General features: G+C 43.8%; 1 protein-coding gene across 1 annotated transcript in view; it reads right to left on the bottom strand.

The window, feature by feature from the left end:
• SUGCT (succinyl-CoA:glutarate-CoA transferase) overlaps nucleotides 1-20046 on the bottom strand; it is a 934720-nt gene that overhangs the window by 901391 nt on the left and 13283 nt on the right. Inside the window, exons 2-4 of the mRNA XM_063452136.1 lie at nucleotides 11268-11319; nucleotides 9979-10052; nucleotides 1976-2061 (exon numbers count right to left, since the gene is read on the bottom strand). Of these exons, the coding sequence (XP_063308206.1) occupies nucleotides 1976-2061; nucleotides 9979-10052; nucleotides 11268-11319 (212 nt within the window). The remainder of the gene's footprint in view (nucleotides 1-1975; nucleotides 2062-9978; nucleotides 10053-11267; nucleotides 11320-20046) is intronic.

Below are 20046 nucleotides of genomic sequence, written 5' to 3' on the forward strand. Positions count from 1 at the left end.
TTCTTAATTCAGTGCCCCTTCAGGGCAGCCTATGCACAGAGCCGAAGTAAAAAAAACTCTGGCATTTAGAAAATGCACTGTGTTTAGCACAGCAAATTAAATGACACACTTCCTATTGTCATAAATGGGACACCGGAGGACAAGAAAGGCAAGGCATGGTTGTGTATGCGGTTTATGGTGTAGCAAATTTGGGGGTAGGTTGACTGTGGTGTTGTGTGTGTGCTGCTTTGAATATTGTGTGTTTGTAAGGATGCTTTTTGTGGGGTTGCAAATTTGTAGGGATGTTGCTTGTGGTGTTCCATGTATGAAGGGTAGCAAGTCAAGGAGAACACTGCTTGTGGAATTGCACTGTGGTGGGGGAGGTTGCTTGTGGGGTTGAGTGTGTATGGATGGAACTGTGTGTGGCGTAGTGTGTGGAGAAGACTGTGTGTGTGTGTGTGTGTGTGTGTAAGTATGTATGAGGTTTTTTTTTGTGGGTGGAGGGGTTAGGTGCTGTAGTCTGTGTGGATAGGAGTTGTAGTGTTTGTGTGTGTGTGTGGTTATATAGGGGCTGTAATATATGTGTGGCAGTATGGAGTCTGTAGTGTGGGGGCTAGGGGCTTCTGTGTGTGGGGCGGGTTGGAGCTGTAATGTGTGTTTGGGTGGATAGGGGATGTAGCGTGTGTGAGAGGGAGATACAGGTGCTGTAATGTGGGCGGAATGGGGCTCTAGTGTAGGAGGTAAAGGCTGTAGTATGTGTGTTCGTCGAGGGTAGGGGGTAATGGATCAAGTGTAGGTGAGTTTGTTGGAGGATGGGGCTGCAGTGAAGGGGGGATAGGGGATGCAGTGCAGGTGGGATAGGGGATGCAGTGTAGATGGGAAACAGAGGCTTTAGTGTATGAAGGGATGGGGGCTTGCTGTAGTGTAGAGGGCAGTATGACTGTAGTGTAGGATGGGAGAGAGGATGTATTGAATGGTGGTAGGGGCTGAAGTGTAGGGTGATAGTGGTTGAAATGTACAGGGTTGTAGTGTAATGGGTAGGAGCAGTAGTGTTTATGGGGTATGTTAAAACAATAATTATCACGTATTTTTTTCCTTTTTTCAGTCATTGTTTTACAGCTATTTTTTTTTTTTTTAATTCTTTATTTTTCATGTGCAAATAGTAACAGACATGCTTGAGCTGCCACAACAGCTGTTTCAAGCGCAATAATAACATTCAACTTTAGTCAATCATATGGCTTCGTTTAGACTGCACAATTTTATGTTTAATTAAGTAGTGTTGTTTCTGTAGGCATTCAAGAAGTGGTGGCAATGTGTAGGTCGTGTAGTGAGCAATAGTTTAGTTGCGTAATGTCGTGTGTGTGTCTCTTATTTGCTGGTGTATGCCTTGGCTAGTTGTCTCCAGGAATCATGGCATTCCCGGTACGCGTGGTCGTAGCGAGTCGGGTGGTTTGTGGCCTGCCATGTGGGTTTGGTAGCCCCTGTAACCCGGGGGAGGGGGGGGGGGGTATGAGCAGGAGTATGTGGACGGGCTTGGGATGGCCCATTCTCTGTCGGGCTGCCCTGTGGTTGCGAGTGTTACAGCTATTTTTTTTAATAACCATACCACCCTCCACCATTATTTATTAGGGTAAAGGGGAGTTGGAAAGTAAATGCTTAATTTATTGAGGGGGTTTGGGATTCAGTGTTTAGAGCTGTGGGTGTTTGGGATTCAGTGTTTAGCGCTTTAGGGATTCTTAGCTTCTATGGGGTGAGGGGCAAGTTATAAATACCCTTGGAGATTGTGCATCCATTTGTCCTATTTGGGAAACTGTAGTTGTTTGCCATAGGGCTTGAGCATCAATATGTGTTCCTGACTTGCAACACAGCTCAAACACTTTGAGTAACTTTGCTGCCATCGCATCAAAAATGTATTTATTTACTTATTTATTTGTTTTAATTTATTTACCCCATGCTTATTGTTGTTGGGAAACAAACTGCACTAGTGAGTACATACCTTCTTGTTTCTGTTTATACTTAGAAAGTAAGCACTTTCTGTTCCTAGAAAAGGAGGGCCCCATGATCTTGTATCATCCCCTGATCCTGCAATTATGAAAAGTGAGTAAACAGATTAAAACCAATAATAAACGCAAAACAGAATCACTGGTCTGTCATATAAAGTAAGTGAGCTCCGATAATCTCAATATTTTTCTTCTGTATAACATCTTCAATACACAGGTTTACTTCTTACTAAAGTGAGAATTCACAGTGAATTATCAGCTATGTTTTAGTGTGGCTACTCTGGCCCTAAAGGGAAACTTTAAAGGATGTCCCTCGGCGCTGGCTTGGGTCCGCCCGCGGGGGAAACCTAATGTGCATGCATGGCCACTTGCATTAGGATTTCCCCATAGGAAAGCATTATACAGTGCTTTCCCATGAGGTTTTGGGTGATGCTGGATGTCCCCATGCATTGTGTGAGGACGTCCAGCGTCAGTTAGGCGATAAAAAGATGCCTAACAGTCCCGGAATTCCCTCTGGTTGCTGTCAGGTAGACAGTCACTAGAGTTGGAGTTAACCCTGAAAAGTAATTATTGCAGTTTCTTGAAATTGGATTAAGGGATCTGGGATTATGCACCCAGACCACTTCAATGAATGCCCCTTTAGATTCACTTGGAAATCAGAGAAGAACCATGTAAGTCTTTTATCCTAATTGTAAAGTAGATAATGATCTTTTTCTCATCTTTACATGAGGTGTAGTGATCCACACTCAGACATCAAAACTACAATGCTGCCACTGACAAACAAAAGTGTCACTAACAGGGTTATTCACTAAAGTGAGAATTCAAAGTTAATTAAGAGTTAGTTCAAAGTAGCTGACTTCAGATTAGGAGGTTATAAATACGATTATTACAAGTTTTTCACTTATTTACAACCAACTGACATCTGACCTCTGTCAGAAATAAAGCAATGTTTCCACAAATTGCAATATTTAAACAATTAGGGTTATTCGCTAAACCATGAAATGTCAGGAATTGTATATTTTAATGAAGGCAAGATCAAAGTGCCATTTTCTGCAGGAATGTCTTGATCCTTCAGTGGACTACAGTAGTTGTTCAACATATATATGTATCTAAATCATCTAAGTAAGTGAATTCCACAGTTTGAAAAATTATTTTCAATGTCTGAAAATGTATGCAAAACCCTGACAATGACTAGTAATACGAATCTATTAAAGGAGTGCAATCATTAAAAAATAAAAATAAAATAAAAAAAATAAACATTTTTAATTTGCTTCTTTACAGGGTAATTCAATAAACATCGAATTTGGTCTGGATGGCAATTATCATATTTACAAATGCCAAATCCAGTCAGAATTTGTTCAGTCTGTCCAAAATAAGAAATCAGCCGGATTAATTGCATGTCCAAATTAAAACCACTACTTCCACATCTGAACCCTGTACAAAGTAGAGGATTCAGAATATTTATCAAGTACCAATTTTTTTTTTTTTTAAATTAGATCTGAATGCATTCAGTAGGATGCACGTTTGCAAAATATCATTCACTTGCTTTTTGGTAGGTGGGGGCTCTAATTTTATTAATGACACAGTGGCTCCTATTATGCATTCTCTTTCCTTTTATTTACCTCAGCAGCAAAAATTGAGAGATTTTTTTTTTTTATGTATATAAACAAAATAACAATCTGCCTAGGAACAGGGCAGCCAATCATAGCACAGGATGGTTTATTAGAGGTCTGATCCAATAGTAAGCTTCCTCTTTCTTTGCTGCTACCTCAGATCAGCTAAGTAACAATTTAGTTTCTCTACAGTCTACATGTAGTGATTTATTGTATTAATTGAATTCACTTGATTGTGCTGTTAAAGGACCACTCTAGTGCCAGGAAAACATACTCGTTTTCCTGGCACTAGAGAGCCCTGAGGGTGCCCCCACCCTCAGGGACGCCCTCCCGCCCGGCTCTGGAAAGGGGAAAGTGTTTAAAACTTACCTTTTTCCAGCGGTGGGCGGAGAGCTCTCCTCCTCCGATCCTCCTCTTCTCCTCCCCGTCGGCTGAATGCGCACGCGCGGCAAGAGCTGCGCGCGCATTCAGCCGGTCACATAGGAAAGCATTCATAATGCTTTCCTATGGACGCTTGCGTGCTCTCACTGTGATTTTCACAGTGAGAATCACGCAAGCGCCTCTAGCGGCTGTCAATGAGACAGCCACTAGAGGAAATAGGGGAAGGCTTAACCCATTCACAAACATAGCAGTTTCTCTGAAACTGCTATGTTTATGAAAAAATGGGTTAACCCTAGAAGGACCTGGCACCCAGACCACTTCATTAAGCTGAAGTGGTCTGGGTGCCTAGAGTGGTCCTTTAATCTATAACCTTGCAGCGCCCGGGCTGCTGTACTTATTACTCCTCTTGTTGTTCCCATTGGCTTTTTCCTGTGTTACTGTAAGTGGGGTTACTCAACCCATTAATGCTGTAGTTTTTCTTCCTATGGATTAGTGTTCACATATATTTGTCTGGGTTTTTGTGGGCCTTTGTCATGCTACTTACTACTGTAATGGCTGATTGATACCTACCTATCCAGGCTTTACTGTGAGTGTGCAGCTGTAGTGCTGACATTTCTCTCCCCCGGCATTTGGTGACAGCCTTATATTTTTTTCATTACCATGGAACATATTATCTGGGCTACCACACGCCTGACAATGCAGGTTCAGGGCGATGGGACTGATAGGCCATCCTACCCTACACCAGAACTTTGTACTCTGGCACTGGAGGATGGTGGGCTGATGCTTTCTGATGAATATCAGGCCTTTCTGGATTCCACTATGCCGGGTCATATCCATAGGACATTAACTTTGGCTGTAGGAGCTATGTTCTCCTCTATATCCCAGACGCTAGCACAAGCCCTCATGCATACCCAGGATTCACTGGCCCCCACCCCTTTTCGTGCTGATAAGTCGGCCTCTACGGCCTGCAAGGCATGTGCAACAGTAAAAGGACCCGATTACGTCTTGTATGAGGAGGCTGATTCTGAAATTCACCCCTCGATTCAAGTTGTAACTGATATGACTGACACGCCTCAGGCGGTCCAAGATGGCGCGCTACCACCGTGCAAAAGAGCCACTGACCTGGCAAAATCGGCCAGAAATTGGAAACAGCCTGGGAGGATGGGTCAGATTCTGACCATAGTTGGGAAACTGGATCTGAAGTACCCGATTAAGCCTTGTATGAGGAGGCTGATTCTGAACCTGAGGAATCCTCTAACTTGCCACCTTCCCAGGTTGTCGACCCCTTGTCTTGTGGTGCTACTGCTCTAGCAGCGGGGGTGGAGGCGGGTGTTCGGGTTCTGCAGGGTTGCCCCCTGCTCAATCCAGATTACCAGCACCATCCACGCTCTGTAGAGTGGGAACCACCGGGGAACATAGCCACATATTTGTCACTCCGTATGCGAAACCCCCTTTCTAAGGAGGGTCGCAGCAAAATGCGGGTAGAATGCCCTAGACCCTCGGTCCCTGACGCAGCGTGAAAAAGCCAGAGGTGGACCCTCAAATTATTTAATTCCTCGCTAAGACGGACTGGAAGCCCAGGTTTGGACTGGAGTTCTCTCATTGCATAACTACCAAGATAAATTTTAGATATGCTGGGCCCAGCATCTAAGTTATGCAAACTCCTTGAAGCCGCTAATGCGGGTGATATTAATCTAGACTTGACGTGGCTATAGGATGGGTGCACAGGCTTATATGCCTCCTTGGTAATGCACGGACCTTACAGTGGAACGTCACAAGGCAATTTTGCTTAAAATTTAACCAAGTTAGTGAACTTAGCCATTAAAGAACCAGGCTCTTCGGCGAAGAGCATGTTGTTCGGCGATTCTTTTGTCAAAGACCTTGGGTCATTTGTCAAGATCTTTCCGGCTTTAGATAAACTGCAGTCCAATATTAAACGGGTCTTGGAAGCCATCACCCGGCCAAGGATATAGAGGCCCATCAAGGGCTTCCAGATCCATTACTCACAGACCGTCCCAGAGATTGCAGATTTACTAACAAAACGAGAGATCCAAGAAGTCCCGAACCTGTACCCAGGTTTCACATGCAAACTGTTTCTAGTGCCCAAGAAAGACAGTGGTGTTTCGTCCAGTTACAAACTTACGTAACTTAAACGCCTTCCTCCATTATCATCTCTTCAATATGAAAGGCATATATTGCCTCCCGGATCTGCTTCAGCCCTGGGACTGGAAGGTCAAGCTAGACCTCAAGGATGCTTACCTAAATATCCCCATAGTGGAGGAACACAGAGATCTACTTCACTCTACAGGGCAAGGTCGGCAATGGAGATTTACTTGTTGGCCATTCGGACTCTCTTCGGCTCCTTGGTGCTTCACCAAGTTAATTAAACCGGTGGTCACCTTCCTCAGAATAAGAGGAGTACGCTTGATTATATACTTGGATGACATTCTAAACCTCACCAGAAATACTTTGCTCCCATCTACAGTGGACGGTGCATTTGCTCGAGAGCCTGGGATTTCTCATCAACTGGAAAAAAATCTATTGTGACTCGGATGCAAAAGATAAGGTTTCTAGGTTTTGAGGTGGATTCTTCCGCACAGTTCCTATTTCTCCCAGACACGAAAATGAAGTCTATCAAAAAAGAACTCAGACTAGTTCTTTACACACAGGACCTCTCCATACGTCAATAGGCAAGAGTGATGGGCTTACTCACCTCATCCAACCAAGCGATATTCCCGGGAACTCTGCACTACTGCGCTCTACAGCGCTCAGATTGGGTCACTCTTACGAGTCTTGTCGCAAGAGCTGCGATGGTGGCCAGACTATATGGAAGCGTGGAAAGGTCGAGTGATATGCGGACCAGCACTGGACATCATTATACAGTCAGATGCCAGCTTACACTGCTGGGTGCTTGTTGCAGAACCATCTCCACTGGTGGCAGATGGTGAACAGAGGAATCTACCCTACACATCAATTGTCTTGGATTTGTAGCAGGTTAATTCGCCATTCGTAGCCTCACACCCGACCAGGGGAATTGTTGCATTCTACTCCGAATGGACAATCTGTCAGTGGTTCAATAGATCAACCATCTGGGGGTACGAAATCAAAACTGTTGGCGAATCTGGCCAAGGAATTTTTGCATTTCTGCCTTCACAACAACGTGTCGGTCGTAGCGAACATATTCCGGGACTAGACAACACATGGGCGGATTGGAACTCCAGATACCTGAGGGATTCCAAGATTGGAGGCTACTCGGACCGATCAAACTACTATGGGGCCCAATGGACATTGATCTATTTTCCTCCAGGCTGTATTACCAACTCCCTCTGTATTACAGTTGGCGTCCAGGTCCAACTGTCTTGGCTGTGGACGCTTTTCCTACAAGAATGGCCTCCTACATGACACTACGCATTTCCTCCTTCCATCTCTCGGACGCTGTCTTACCTCTCCAGACACGCATGCTCCTTGGTGATAGTTTACGCCTCAATGGAGAACAAAACCATGGTTCTCACGATTTTTGGAAATGTCGATGGATTTTCCTTGCCTTATCCTGAATGCACCATACCTGCTTCTCGATCCAGATGGGAGGTTGCACGACCTAATAGAGCATGGCCTACTCTACATCTAGTAGTTTGGTTGATTTCCAGAGCCCCTGGACAACCGCAGAGGTTTCACGCACAGCTGTCAAACTCCTTGACAACGCCTGGACACCAGGGACAAGATCTGCATATCGGTCTGCTTGGGCTGGTGCATGGAACGATCATTGGATCTAGTTTCTGCCAACCTTCAAACATGGTGTTACAGTTCTTGACTTGGATTTTCGAATCAGGTAAAGCATATCGTAACGTATTCAGATCCACTATTTCTGCGGGACGGCATGGATTGGATGGTACTCCCATCAGGAAACACCCTTTTGTTTGTTGTCTTCTCTAAGGAATTAGATTTGCTAGACCACCATGAACAAAATATTCCTCGTTTTGGGATGTCAACCTAGTTCTGATTCTACTAGACTCTTGGTCTCCCGTTGGTGGATTGCCCCTCAAACACATTTCATGGAAGCTGCTGATGTTGCTCTGCCTACTCTGGATTGGAATGCGATACCCTTCACCCCACCGGGCATATTTTTATTTTTTTACATCACTCGTAGGATGTATTGCTGTCATTGGCTGGTGTGGATACATCGCTGTTTCTCATTCACTCCGTCAGAGGTGCCATGGCATCTAAAGCTTCTGTGGTGGGTGCCATCTCGAGGACATTTTGAAAACAGCGTACTGGTCACACGATTCCACGTTTCGTGAATTTTATTTCCGTCCGATCGATCATTTTTCTTCTAGAGTTGTGGATCAGTTTGGAACTAGCATATTAGGAGCCTCCGTTTCATTAATAAAATTCCCAGATTTTCCTATTAACATGATGTAAAGTCATGATTTTATTAATGACACGGAGGCGAGTATTATTCCCGCCCACCCTCCCAGTGGTTTTTGATGAGTTCTTATGGTATGGAATACTCCATGTTAAGTGGCGGTAAGTTGATGGGTTTAGCCAATATTTGTATATCGTTTGATATGTACTATCAGTTTTTGTTAATTTATACTCAGAAATAATAACTTCATATACACCTGTATTGTGAATAAATATTCCTATACTGGATTTTACCATATACCACTTTCTTTCTACAGCTTGAATTCGGGAAATGAGAATATCTACATTGACAGAGGTGCATGGTTCCAAGTTTCGGATGATCTGATCATCGGCACTTGCTGCAAAGAAGAGGAAGCTTACTATTGGATCAGACCTCTAATAAACCATCCTGTGTTATGATTGGCTGCCCTGTTCCTAGGCAGATTGTTATTTTGTTTATATACATAAAGTTTTTTTCTCTCAATCTTTGCTGCTGAGGTAAATAAAAGGAAAGAGGATGCATAATACTCGCCCCCGTATATGTCTTTATATATACTTTACGTCATGTTAATAGTAAAATCTGGGAATTATATCACAAGGAGGGCCTATTGTTCCTCCCACCAAGTCAACCTAAGAGAGCGCTGCAATTGGATTTCAAAATGTGGGAAAGCCTGGGGAGTGTAAGGAGCTTAGAAATTTGAATATGTATCTATTTTTTGTTGATTTTTATTTTTATCAGGTTTTTTTGTGAACTGGATGTTGCATCACATTATTATGGAGTTTTACAAGGAGTTTTACAAGAAAAAAAAAACTGCTGATGCTGATTTTGTATCATACAAGTACTGGTTTTAAGGCCCCCTTTCCCCACACACTGTTATTAGTGAATGGGTAGGTATGGTTACTTTATTTTATCATGTGGGGGGACTAAAAGACTAGAAACCCATAACCACCCAATGGGGAACTATTGGCAATTTCGGGATTGACAAAGGCATGTGCTTGCACATGTAATAAGGGCCTCCATCTACCACCCATGGTTGGGAATTGTGGGTGGACACCAGGCCCCACCATATATTATAATTAAAATTCATACCTGCCACCTATTGGTGGTGGCTGGGATAGAACATTGGGTGTACCACCTTGTATTGTGGGTGTTGATTGTGGGTAACACTAGGTTCCCCAATTTAATAAGTAGCCCCCATTAGGATGTACCACATTTTGTTTAATCTAGAAGCCCCCATACACAAGTCATGGGTGTGGGCTTATATCTCTCCTTTATTTTACAGGCCCAGTTCCCACGAGATTTAGCCTTTCTAATCACTGGACAGCAATGGCTAGGGTTGTGTAAAACAGCTATCCAAAGCTAAATTGTTAGTTCATACATGACTAAGAATCACAGTCCAACAGCTTCCAGTCTGGGTAGACTGGAGTGGGAATATAATTTTGCTTCCTCTTGCTAATTTACTATTCTGACCAATCATTTGCAATGGAATGAGTCAGCTATACAAGAAATTTATCTTTTAATACATATATGTGGTGGAATTAAAAACAAATACAACATTAATAAGATTTTGTATGCGTGTGTGTGCATATGTGTGTTGTATTACCTGGCCGTTCTACTTTAATCACTTCAGCTCCAAGATCTGCTAAAATCATTGTAGCAAAGGGTCCAGCAAGCACTCTGCAAAAGAGAGATGTCAATTTACATATTCTTTCTTAATATTCTTAATATACTCAAATTTTATTCTCTGGAGAAGAATATCTGCCTACTTGTATAATCAGTTAATGAGAAATGTTTTGTTTGCCAGTGTTGTCAGATATGCATGTTGGATTTTTTTTTTTTTTTTTTTTACATTTTATTCTTTGCAGCTTTTTAAATTATTATCTACATGATGAATTAAAGTGGTGTTCACCTCTAGCATAGAGAATCCCTTTAATGCTGTTGTAATAATTTACAAATTAAAAAGTTTTCTGTATGTTCACAATTAATTGTTTTTAAAGAAACACTCCAAGCACCATGAGTGAGACTCCAAGGAACAAATTTGAGACAGTGGTACATGACCTTAAAATTGGGACTGTCCCACTGAAATCACAAAGTGTGTCAGGCATGATGATTGACAGGGAGCTAAGATGGAGGCACCCAATTGTAGGATAACTATGTGTGAATTTCTACATTCAGTTTTGTTTTTCACGCCTCACATTTATATATATATTAAAACTAGGCGTAAATAAATATAGTATCAAAGGATCACTATAGGGTCAGGAACACAAATGTATTCCTGACCCTATAGTGCTAAACCCACCATTTAGGTGTCTTGCCCCCCTTAGCTCCCCTAATAAAATGTAAAACTCACATTATTTCCAGCGCAGCGCGGGTCTGCCGGCGCTGGCTCCGCACCCTTTGTGACAACATCAAAATGGCCGATTATTAGCCAATCCAATGCTTTCCCATAGGGAAAGCATTGGATTGGCTAAGATCGGCACCGGGACGGGGTCAAATGCCGTTTTGGCCATTCAGCGTCCCCATGCAGAGCGTGGGGACACTGAACGGCAGGGCTGCTTACTGTGCAGCTCTGAGCCAGGAAGCCCCTCCAGTGGCCATCTGAAGAGTGGCCACTTGGAGGTGTCCCTAGGGGCAATGTAAATACGGCCTTTTCTAAGAAAAGGCATACATGAAAATGCCTGAAGGGAGCTATTATATTCACCAGAACAACTACATTAAGTTGTAGTTGTTCTGGTGACTATAGTGTCCCTTTAAAAATCCTGGGAAGTGGCAGTTTCCCTTTAACCATAGTGCAGTGAACACTATAGTGCATTCATCTAATAAGATCTTAAATTAAATAATCCATCTAATACAAGCTAGGGAACATGTAGATTATACCATAACACAACGTACCTAGTTAAGTCCAAGATTCGTACACCTTCCAATGGCTTCACATTGCGAGCATCTAAAAAATAAAACCTATATATTTAGATACACAATAATTAAAGGAACACTATAGTGTCAATAATAAAAACATGTATTCCTAATCAGGGGTGGCTCTAGACTTTGCGAGGCCTTAGGCAAAACTCAAACATGAGGTCCCCACTAACACCATTAGTGAAAAAATAGGGGTTTACTTGTGTGTGTATAAGGAGCTGTAGACATAATGAAGGGCGGGTTTGCAGCATTGGACACAGAAAGGTAGTCTTTGTATTCATCTTCAGAGCCCTGCATTGTCACGGCTCCCTATGATGTGCTTTGTAAGCTCTTTGACTGTAGTTATGGCATAATTTGCAATTATTGCTAATCGTTTATCCACAATTCCTGGGTATGGTTGTATAGCCTGGTTGTCGTGTATACATAACTGCCAGTGTAAAGGGGTATTTGAAACAAAATTAACATTTTGGTTGGACTTTAAAATATAATTTACCAAATAATAAAGTTACAGATAAGAAAACAATGTAATAGACATTTGCCCAACATATTCTATAATCCTTTACATGTACAGGGAGTGCAGAATTATTAGGCAAATTAGTATTTTGACCACATCATCCTCTTTATGCATGTTGTCTTACTCCAAGCTGTATAGGCTCGAAAGCCTACTACCAATTAAGCATATTAGGTGATGTGCATCTCTGTAATGAGAAGGGGTGTGGTCTAATGACATCAACACCCTATATCAGGTGTGCATAATTATTAGGCAACTTCCTTTCCTTTGGCAAAATGGGTCAAAAGAAGGACTTGACAGGCTCAGAAAAGTCAAAAATAGTGAGATATCTTGCAGAGGGATGCAGCACTCTTAAAATTGCAAAGTTTCTGAAGCGTGATCATCGAACAATCAAGCGTTTCATTCAAAATAGTCAACAGGGTGCAAGAAGCGTGTGGAGAAACCAAGGCGCAAAATAACTGCCCATGAACTGAGAAAAGTCAAGCGTGCAGCTGCCAAGATGCCACTTGCCACCAGTTTGGCCATATTTCAGAGCTGCAACATCACTGGAGTGCCCAAAAGCACAAGGTGTGCAATACTCAGAGACATGGCCAAGGTAAGAAAGGCTGAAAGACGACCACCACTGAACAAGACACACAAGCTGAAACGTCAAGACTGGGCCAAGAAATATCTCAAGACTGATTTTTCTAAGGTTTTATGGACTGATGAAATGAGAGTGAGTCTTGATGGGCCAGATGGATGGGCCCGTGGCTGGATTGGTAAAGAGCAGAGAGGTCCAGTCCGACTCAGACGCCAGCAAGGTGGAGGTGGAGTACTGGTTTGGGCTGGTATCATCAAAGATGAGCTTGTGGGGCCTTTTCGGGTTGAGGATGGAGTCAAGCTCAACTCCCAGTCCTACTGCCAGTTTCTGGAAGACACCTTCTTCAAGCAGTGGTATAGGAAGAAGTCTGCATCCTTCAAGAAAAACATGATTTTCATGCAGGACAATGCTCCATCACACGCGTCCAAGTACTCCACAGCGTGGCTGGCAAGAAAGGGTATAAAAGAAGAAAATCTAATGACATGGCCTCCTTGTTCACCTGATCTGAACCCCATTGAGAACCTGTGGTCCATCATCAAATGTGAGATTTACAAGGAGGGAAAACAGTACACCTCTCTGAACAGTGTCTGGGAGGCTGTGGTTGCTGCTGCACACAATGTTGATGGTGAACAGATCAAAACACTGACAGAATCCATGGATGGCAGGCTTTTGAGTGTCCTTGCAAAGAAAGGTGGCTATATTGGTCACTGATTTGTTTTTGTTATGTTTTTGAATGTCAGAAATGTATATTTGTGAATGTTGAGATGTTATATTGGTTTCACTGGTAAAAATAAATAATTGAAATGGGTATATATTAGTTTTTTGTTAAGTTGCCTAATAATTATGCACAGTAATAGTCACCTGCACACACAGATATCCCCCTAAAATAGCTATAACTAAAAACAAACTAAAAACTACTTCCAAAAATATTCAGCTTTGATATTAATGAGTTTTTGGGGTTCATTGAGAACATGGTTGTTGTTCAATAATAAAATTAATCCTCCAAAATACAACTTGCCTAATAATTCTGCACTCCCTGTATATTATCATATATGTGTTTCCCTATGAATGTGTATGTATGTATGTATGTATGCATATAATATATATGTTGCCTGCAACTTTACCTTTGCATTACCCATACCATACCACCCTCACATTGAAGGCAGACACACACACACTAATACATGCACACATATACACACTAATACACAAATACATATACACACTGAAACATGCACATGCATACACACACAAACACACTGATGCACAAATATTGACTAATACAGACATACAGTCACAATGTGTATTTATCTGGCTGTGTGTATTTCTGAATGTGTCTGGCATTGTCTACCTGTGTATGTTTCTGAGAGTGTGTGTCTGACAGTGAGTATCCTTGTATGTGAATGTATGTTTCTGTGAGCATGTGTATGTTTGTGTCTGGGACAGTATGTGTGACGTAGCTGCTTGCGGTGTTTTGTATATATGGGGGGCTGCCTGGGGCCTTTGTGCACTTTGTTTATGTTGAAGCTATGTTTTATGACTTTCTGTGTATGATGATTGTCTTCAGGGGTGACTGTGACAGGTTGAGTAAAGGGGTAACTGTGGCAGGGTGAGTAAGATAGGGAGAGGGGGTAAATGCAACAGGGTTGGGGGTGAGTGTGAGAATGAGGCAAGTATGACATGGTTGGAGCCAGAGAATGGAGTATTACAGAGTGATGGGAGGTAAGTGTGACAGGATTAAATTGTTAATGTGACAGGGTGAATGTGGCATGGTTGCGGTGTATATGGCATTATTGGAGTGAGTGTGATAGGGCAAGGGGAGGTAAATGTGACAGGACTTAGGGGGTTCATTGACGGTGACTATGGCAGGATTGGGGGTTAGTGTGGCACAGTTGGAGGAGGGAGTGTGACAGGAAGAGGAGTGGGGAGTGTGACAGTGAGAGAAAAGGTGAGTGTAACAGGATTGAGGGGGTAATGTGAGTGTGGCAGAGCGAGGGGAGGTGAGTGTAGTTTGGTTGGAGGGGGTGAGTGTGACAGGATCAGGAGGGGTTAAAGTGAGTGTGGCAGGGTTAAGGGGTGCAGTGTGTGTGGGAGAGTGACAGTTTGTGTGGGAGTGTAGTGACAGTGTGTGTGGGGAGTGGTGACATGGTGTGGAGGAGGGTGACAGTGTGTGTGTGCATGGAGGGGATGACAGAGTGTGAAATGGGGTGACAGAGAGTGGAGGGGGCTGACAGAGAGTGGAGGAGGCTGACAGAGTGTTGAAGGGAGGGACAGAGTGTGGAAGGGAGAGACAGAGTGTGGAAGGGGGTAACAGGGTGTGGAAGAGGGTAACAGAGTGTATAAGTGGGTGACAGGTGGAAGAGTGTGGAGGGGGTGACAGGTGGCAGAGTGAGGGGTTTACAGGGGGCAGAGTGAGGAGGTTACAGGGCGCTAAGTGAGGTGGTGACAGGGGGCAGAGTAAGGGAAGGAGGGGGTGACAGGAGACAGAGTGAAGGGTTGACAGGGGACAGAGTGAGGGAAGGAGTATGGAAGGTTGAGGGGGTGACAGTGTGTGTGGAGGGTGGTGACAGTGTGCGTGGGGGGGGTGACAGGGTGTGTGTGCGTGGAGGGGATGACAGAGTGTGAAAGGCGTCTGACAGAGAGTGGAGGGGGCTGACAGAGTATGGAGTGGGCTGACAGAGTGTGGAGGGGAGGGATAGAGTTTGGAGGGGGTGACAGAGTGTGGAAGGGGGTGACAGGTGGCAGAGTGTGGGGGGGGTGACAGGAGGCATTGTGAGGGAAGGAGGGGGTAACAGGGGGCAGGGTGAGGGGATAAAAGGGGGCAGAGTGAGGGAGTGTCAGGGGGCTGACAGAGGGGGTGACAGGGGTTAGAATGAGGTGGTAACAGGGGGCTGAGAGGGGACAGAATGAAGGAGTGACAAGGGGCAGAGTGAGGGAAAGAGGGGGTGAAGGAGGACAGAGTGAGGAGCTGCCTTTAGAGCCACTTGATGGGTACTGCTTAACTGGTTCCTGGTCAGGCACCATGGCCCTTTAGGAGCGCGACCAGGCCCCTTTCATACCGGCAGATCTGCTGTCACTTCCTCCCAACTTACTAGAGAAAGTGTCGCAGGCAGAATAGAAAGGAGGCAAAGGCAGCAGTGAGAAGAGACAGAAGAAGTGAGCTGCTGTAAACCTCACACACAGTAGCCTCACCCAGCAGCACCTTAAGTTTGTGTATGTGGCAGTGTGTTTGTATGTGTGTATCTGTGTGTTAATATGTATGTATATCTGTGTAAGTATGTATGTGGCAGTGTATGTGCATACATCCCAACAATAAAACACCAACACAACATGCAAACACACCCATGCAATCAAACACAAACATTACATACAATTGTACATCTGCATTTAAAAGCCAACACTACAAACACACCTCTGCACTCAAATGCAAATATTACATACAAACACACACATGTATTAAAATGCTAAAATCACATACAAACACCAACACTACAGACAAAAGCACAACTGCATTTAAAAGCCAACATTACACACAAGTACAACACTACATTCCAATAACAACAGTACATACAAATACACCACTACATGCACACACATATTTGATACAAAAACATGCTTACATTCAAACACAAATACATCATCAGCTGCCAGTGCATCGTTGAGATGTACAACAAATAGGGATCTTTCTTCTCACCACTGCGCTAGAGGCCCAAAAAAGGTCTTGCACCAGGGCTCTCTCTACATTAGTTCCGCCACTATTTCCAGTGCTTTATGTTTGTAAGTGTGTTATGTTTGTATTGTGATTTTTCATGTATCATAAGCTTTGCACTATGTATATTTTGATTTACTTTTAAGCCTCCTAAAGCTTTTGAAGACATTATTAATTATGGGTTGTTCTTCACTCAGGAGATACCTCACCCAGCATAATATTTGTATGTGTTTCAAGTGATATCTATTATTATATAATTATATATATATATATATATATATATATATATATATATATATATATATACACTATGTTATTTAGCCATACTTCACCATTTCTTATTGGTTTTTGTATGTAACATGGGCTTTTTCAAACTTAGCCTGGTATAGGCGTGTTATTATAATGAGGGTACATCACTACTCCATTGTGACGTATCTTCATGTCTAGATTAGGTGTTTTTAAAAAAAAAACTTTTACAAACTAATAAAATCTGTCAACATTGAAGTTGCTGTTTAGTGGATAGGAGAGTGCGCTGGATCGTGTGTATTGTTTATTGTATAATATGGCCCCCAGCAGCACCCCATTTAAGCATGTTTAGGTGAATGCAACCATACCCCCATGTTTCCTATATATATTTGGGAGTCTAGCCAACTCCTTGGTTTTGCACCCCTCCCTGTTACAGGTGCCTCATCTCAGGTCCCTATTTAGCCTTGTACTGCAGAGAGCCTCAGATGGAATTTTTTCCCAAGTAAGTGGTTAATCTCATAAGAGCAGACATTAGACTGTGAGAGTAGGACCTGCCAAAGATGGGGTACATTGACGTTGTGGCAGGCTTATGCAATGTATGATCATATAATGTAACTAAATCCCCATTTTTTTGCCTAGATTAGGTGTTTTTGAAAAAAAACTTTTACAAACTAATAAAATCTGTCAACATTGAAGTTGCTGTTTAGTGGATAGGAGAGTGCGCTGGATCTTGTGTATTGTTTATTGTATAATATGGCCCCCAGCAGCACCCCATTTAAGCATGTTTAGGTGAGTGCAACCATCCCCCCATGTTTCCTATATATATATATATATATATATATATATATATATATATATATATATATACACTATGTTATTTAGCCATACTTCACCATTTCTTATTGGTTTTTGTATGTAACATGGGCTTTTTCAAACTTAGCCTGGTATAGGCATGTTATTATAATGAGGGTACATCACTACTCCATTGTGACGTATCTTTATGTTTGTAGGTTGCTTAAGTCATTGTGTGTGTAGTAGTTGGAACCATGTGTGGTGTAGTATGTGTAGAGATGCTGTTTGTGGTATACTGGGCTGTAGTGTGTGGGGGTGGGATAAGGGCTGTAGCGTATGTGTGGGTTGGGGGATAGAGGCTGTAGAGTGCAGGGGAATTTCCGGCTGACAGTGTCAGCTGACAGCTCCCCGACATTGTATACCAGTGTTCCCCAACCCTCGGGCCGCGAACCGGTACCGGTCCATGGATCAAACGGTACCGGGCCGCCCGGATCCCCCCCCCCCCCGAGATTCTCCCCTGCCGGCTAATGCAGGGCTGGCATTGCCCAAGTGCCAGCCCTGCAATGTGCCTGCGGACCGGAGGGGAGATCAGAGATCTCCCTCCCCGGTCAGCAGGCACTGTGCTGACAGCCGGCAGGGGAGGGAGGGAGTGAGAGAGGACCCAGGAGCTCTTACCTGCAGCTCCTCCGGGTCCTGCTTTCGCGAGATTTAGAGCGTTGCCGCGGTAACCACGGCAACGCTTCAAATCTCGCGAGAGTGAACTCTAGCCCTGTAACTGGACTAGAGTTCATCTCACCACCGCTGGGACCACCAGGGATTCCCCACCGGACCACCAGGGACTAAGAAATGCCCCCCCTCCTCCCAGTAAAGGTAAGAAGGGAGGGGGGACATGAATATATTAATTTTAATAAAATTTTAAAAAAGAAAAAGCCGCCCTACCCTCCTTACCCCCCATACACACACTGTCCCCATGCACACACTACACACATTGCCCCACAATCACTGCCCCCATACACACACTACACACACTGCCCCACAAACACTGCCCCCATACACACACTACACACACTGCCCCCATACACACACTACACACACTGCCCCCATATACACACTACACACACTGCCCCACAAACACTGCCCCCATACACACACTACACACACTGCCCCACAAACACTGCCCCCATACACACACTACACACACTGCCCCACAAACACTGCCCCCATGCACACACTACACACATTGCCCCACAAACACTGCCCCCATGCACACACTACACACATTGCCCCACAAACACTGCCCCCATACACACACTACACACACTGCCCCACAAACACACACTGCCCCACAAACACTGCCCCCATGCACACACTACACACATTGTCCCACAAACACTGCCCCCATACACACACTACACACACTGCCCCACAAACACTGCCCCCATACACACACTACACACACCGCCCCACAAACACTGCCCCCATGCACACACTACACGCACTGCCCCACAAACACTGCCCCCATGCACACACTACACACATTGCCCCACAAACACTGCCCCCATACACACACTGCACACACTGCCCCACAAACACTGCCCCCATACACACACTGCCCCCATGCACACACTACACACATTGCCCCACAAACACTGCCCCCATACACACACTGCACACACTGCCCCACAAACACTGCCCCCATACACACACTGCCCCCATGCACACACTACACACATTGCCCCACAAACACTGCCCCCATACACACTACACACACTGCCCCACAAACACTGCCCCATGCACACACTACACACATTGCCCCAAAAACACTGCCCCATACACACACTACACACACTGCCCCACAAACACTGCCCCCATACGCACACTGCCCCACAAACACTGCCCCATACACACACTGCACACACCGCCCCACAAACACTGCCCCCATACACACACCGCCCCATACACACACTACACACACTGCCCCCATACACACACTACACACACTGCCCCACAAACACTGCCCCCATTTTTATTAACTCTCACATGAACATGCTATATACATTCAGTCTGCGTATGTGTGGGACCCTGAACCAACAATTTTGAGTCTATGTCTTTATGTGACTGTGTTTGTGATTTTCTGACTATGTATGTGTCTGTGTGTTTTTTTAATATGTGACTGTTTTTTTTTTGTCTTATTAAATCAAAACAAGCGGGCCACGGAAAAATTATCAAACGTTTACCGGTCCGCGGCGATAAAAAGGTTGGGGAGCACTGTTGTATACTGTCTAAACCTGTTATGAGTTGATATGGTAATGCAGAAGTAATCCAGAGCAGACTGACTGAGGGCCCCCGACAAAGCAAAGTAAAGGTCAAACCATTCATAAACAGTTTGACAGAATACCAGCAGATGACATCTGAGGACTCTTGGCACCATAACCACTACAGCTCTCTGCCCTAAATGTGCAACTTACTAAAATCTGGTTACAAGAGCTAAACATCAAATTCAATTATTAACTTAATGTAAATCAGTTAACAATTCAGCTATTGTTCCCAAATTTGCAAACTTAGTATATTTAGAATAGTGTCTATTAACAAATAATATAAATTGCTGTAGGCAACTATTATAATATTAATCAGCATCAGAATTATTAACAGATTGCTTTAAACACATCCACTGGGATAATATTAGAGTAGAATTTGAGCATTACAATATTTATTTACTAAAGAAGTATAGTGAACTGAAACACTGGGTGATGGAACCAGGTGGGATGGGGGATGAATCCCCTCACCCCTCTGGATCACATATTTCATTGTTTATGTGTTTAATAGACTACCTAATGATAGTATATTATTTTGTCTGAAGAAAACTGCTAATCCCCCATCCCACAAATGTTCTTTGGTTCTTATGGCGATGTCTGAA

Source organism: Pelobates fuscus, chromosome 4, assembly GCF_036172605.1.
Source record: "Pelobates fuscus isolate aPelFus1 chromosome 4, aPelFus1.pri, whole genome shotgun sequence".
Lineage (NCBI taxonomy): Eukaryota > Metazoa > Chordata > Amphibia > Anura > Pelobatidae > Pelobates > Pelobates fuscus.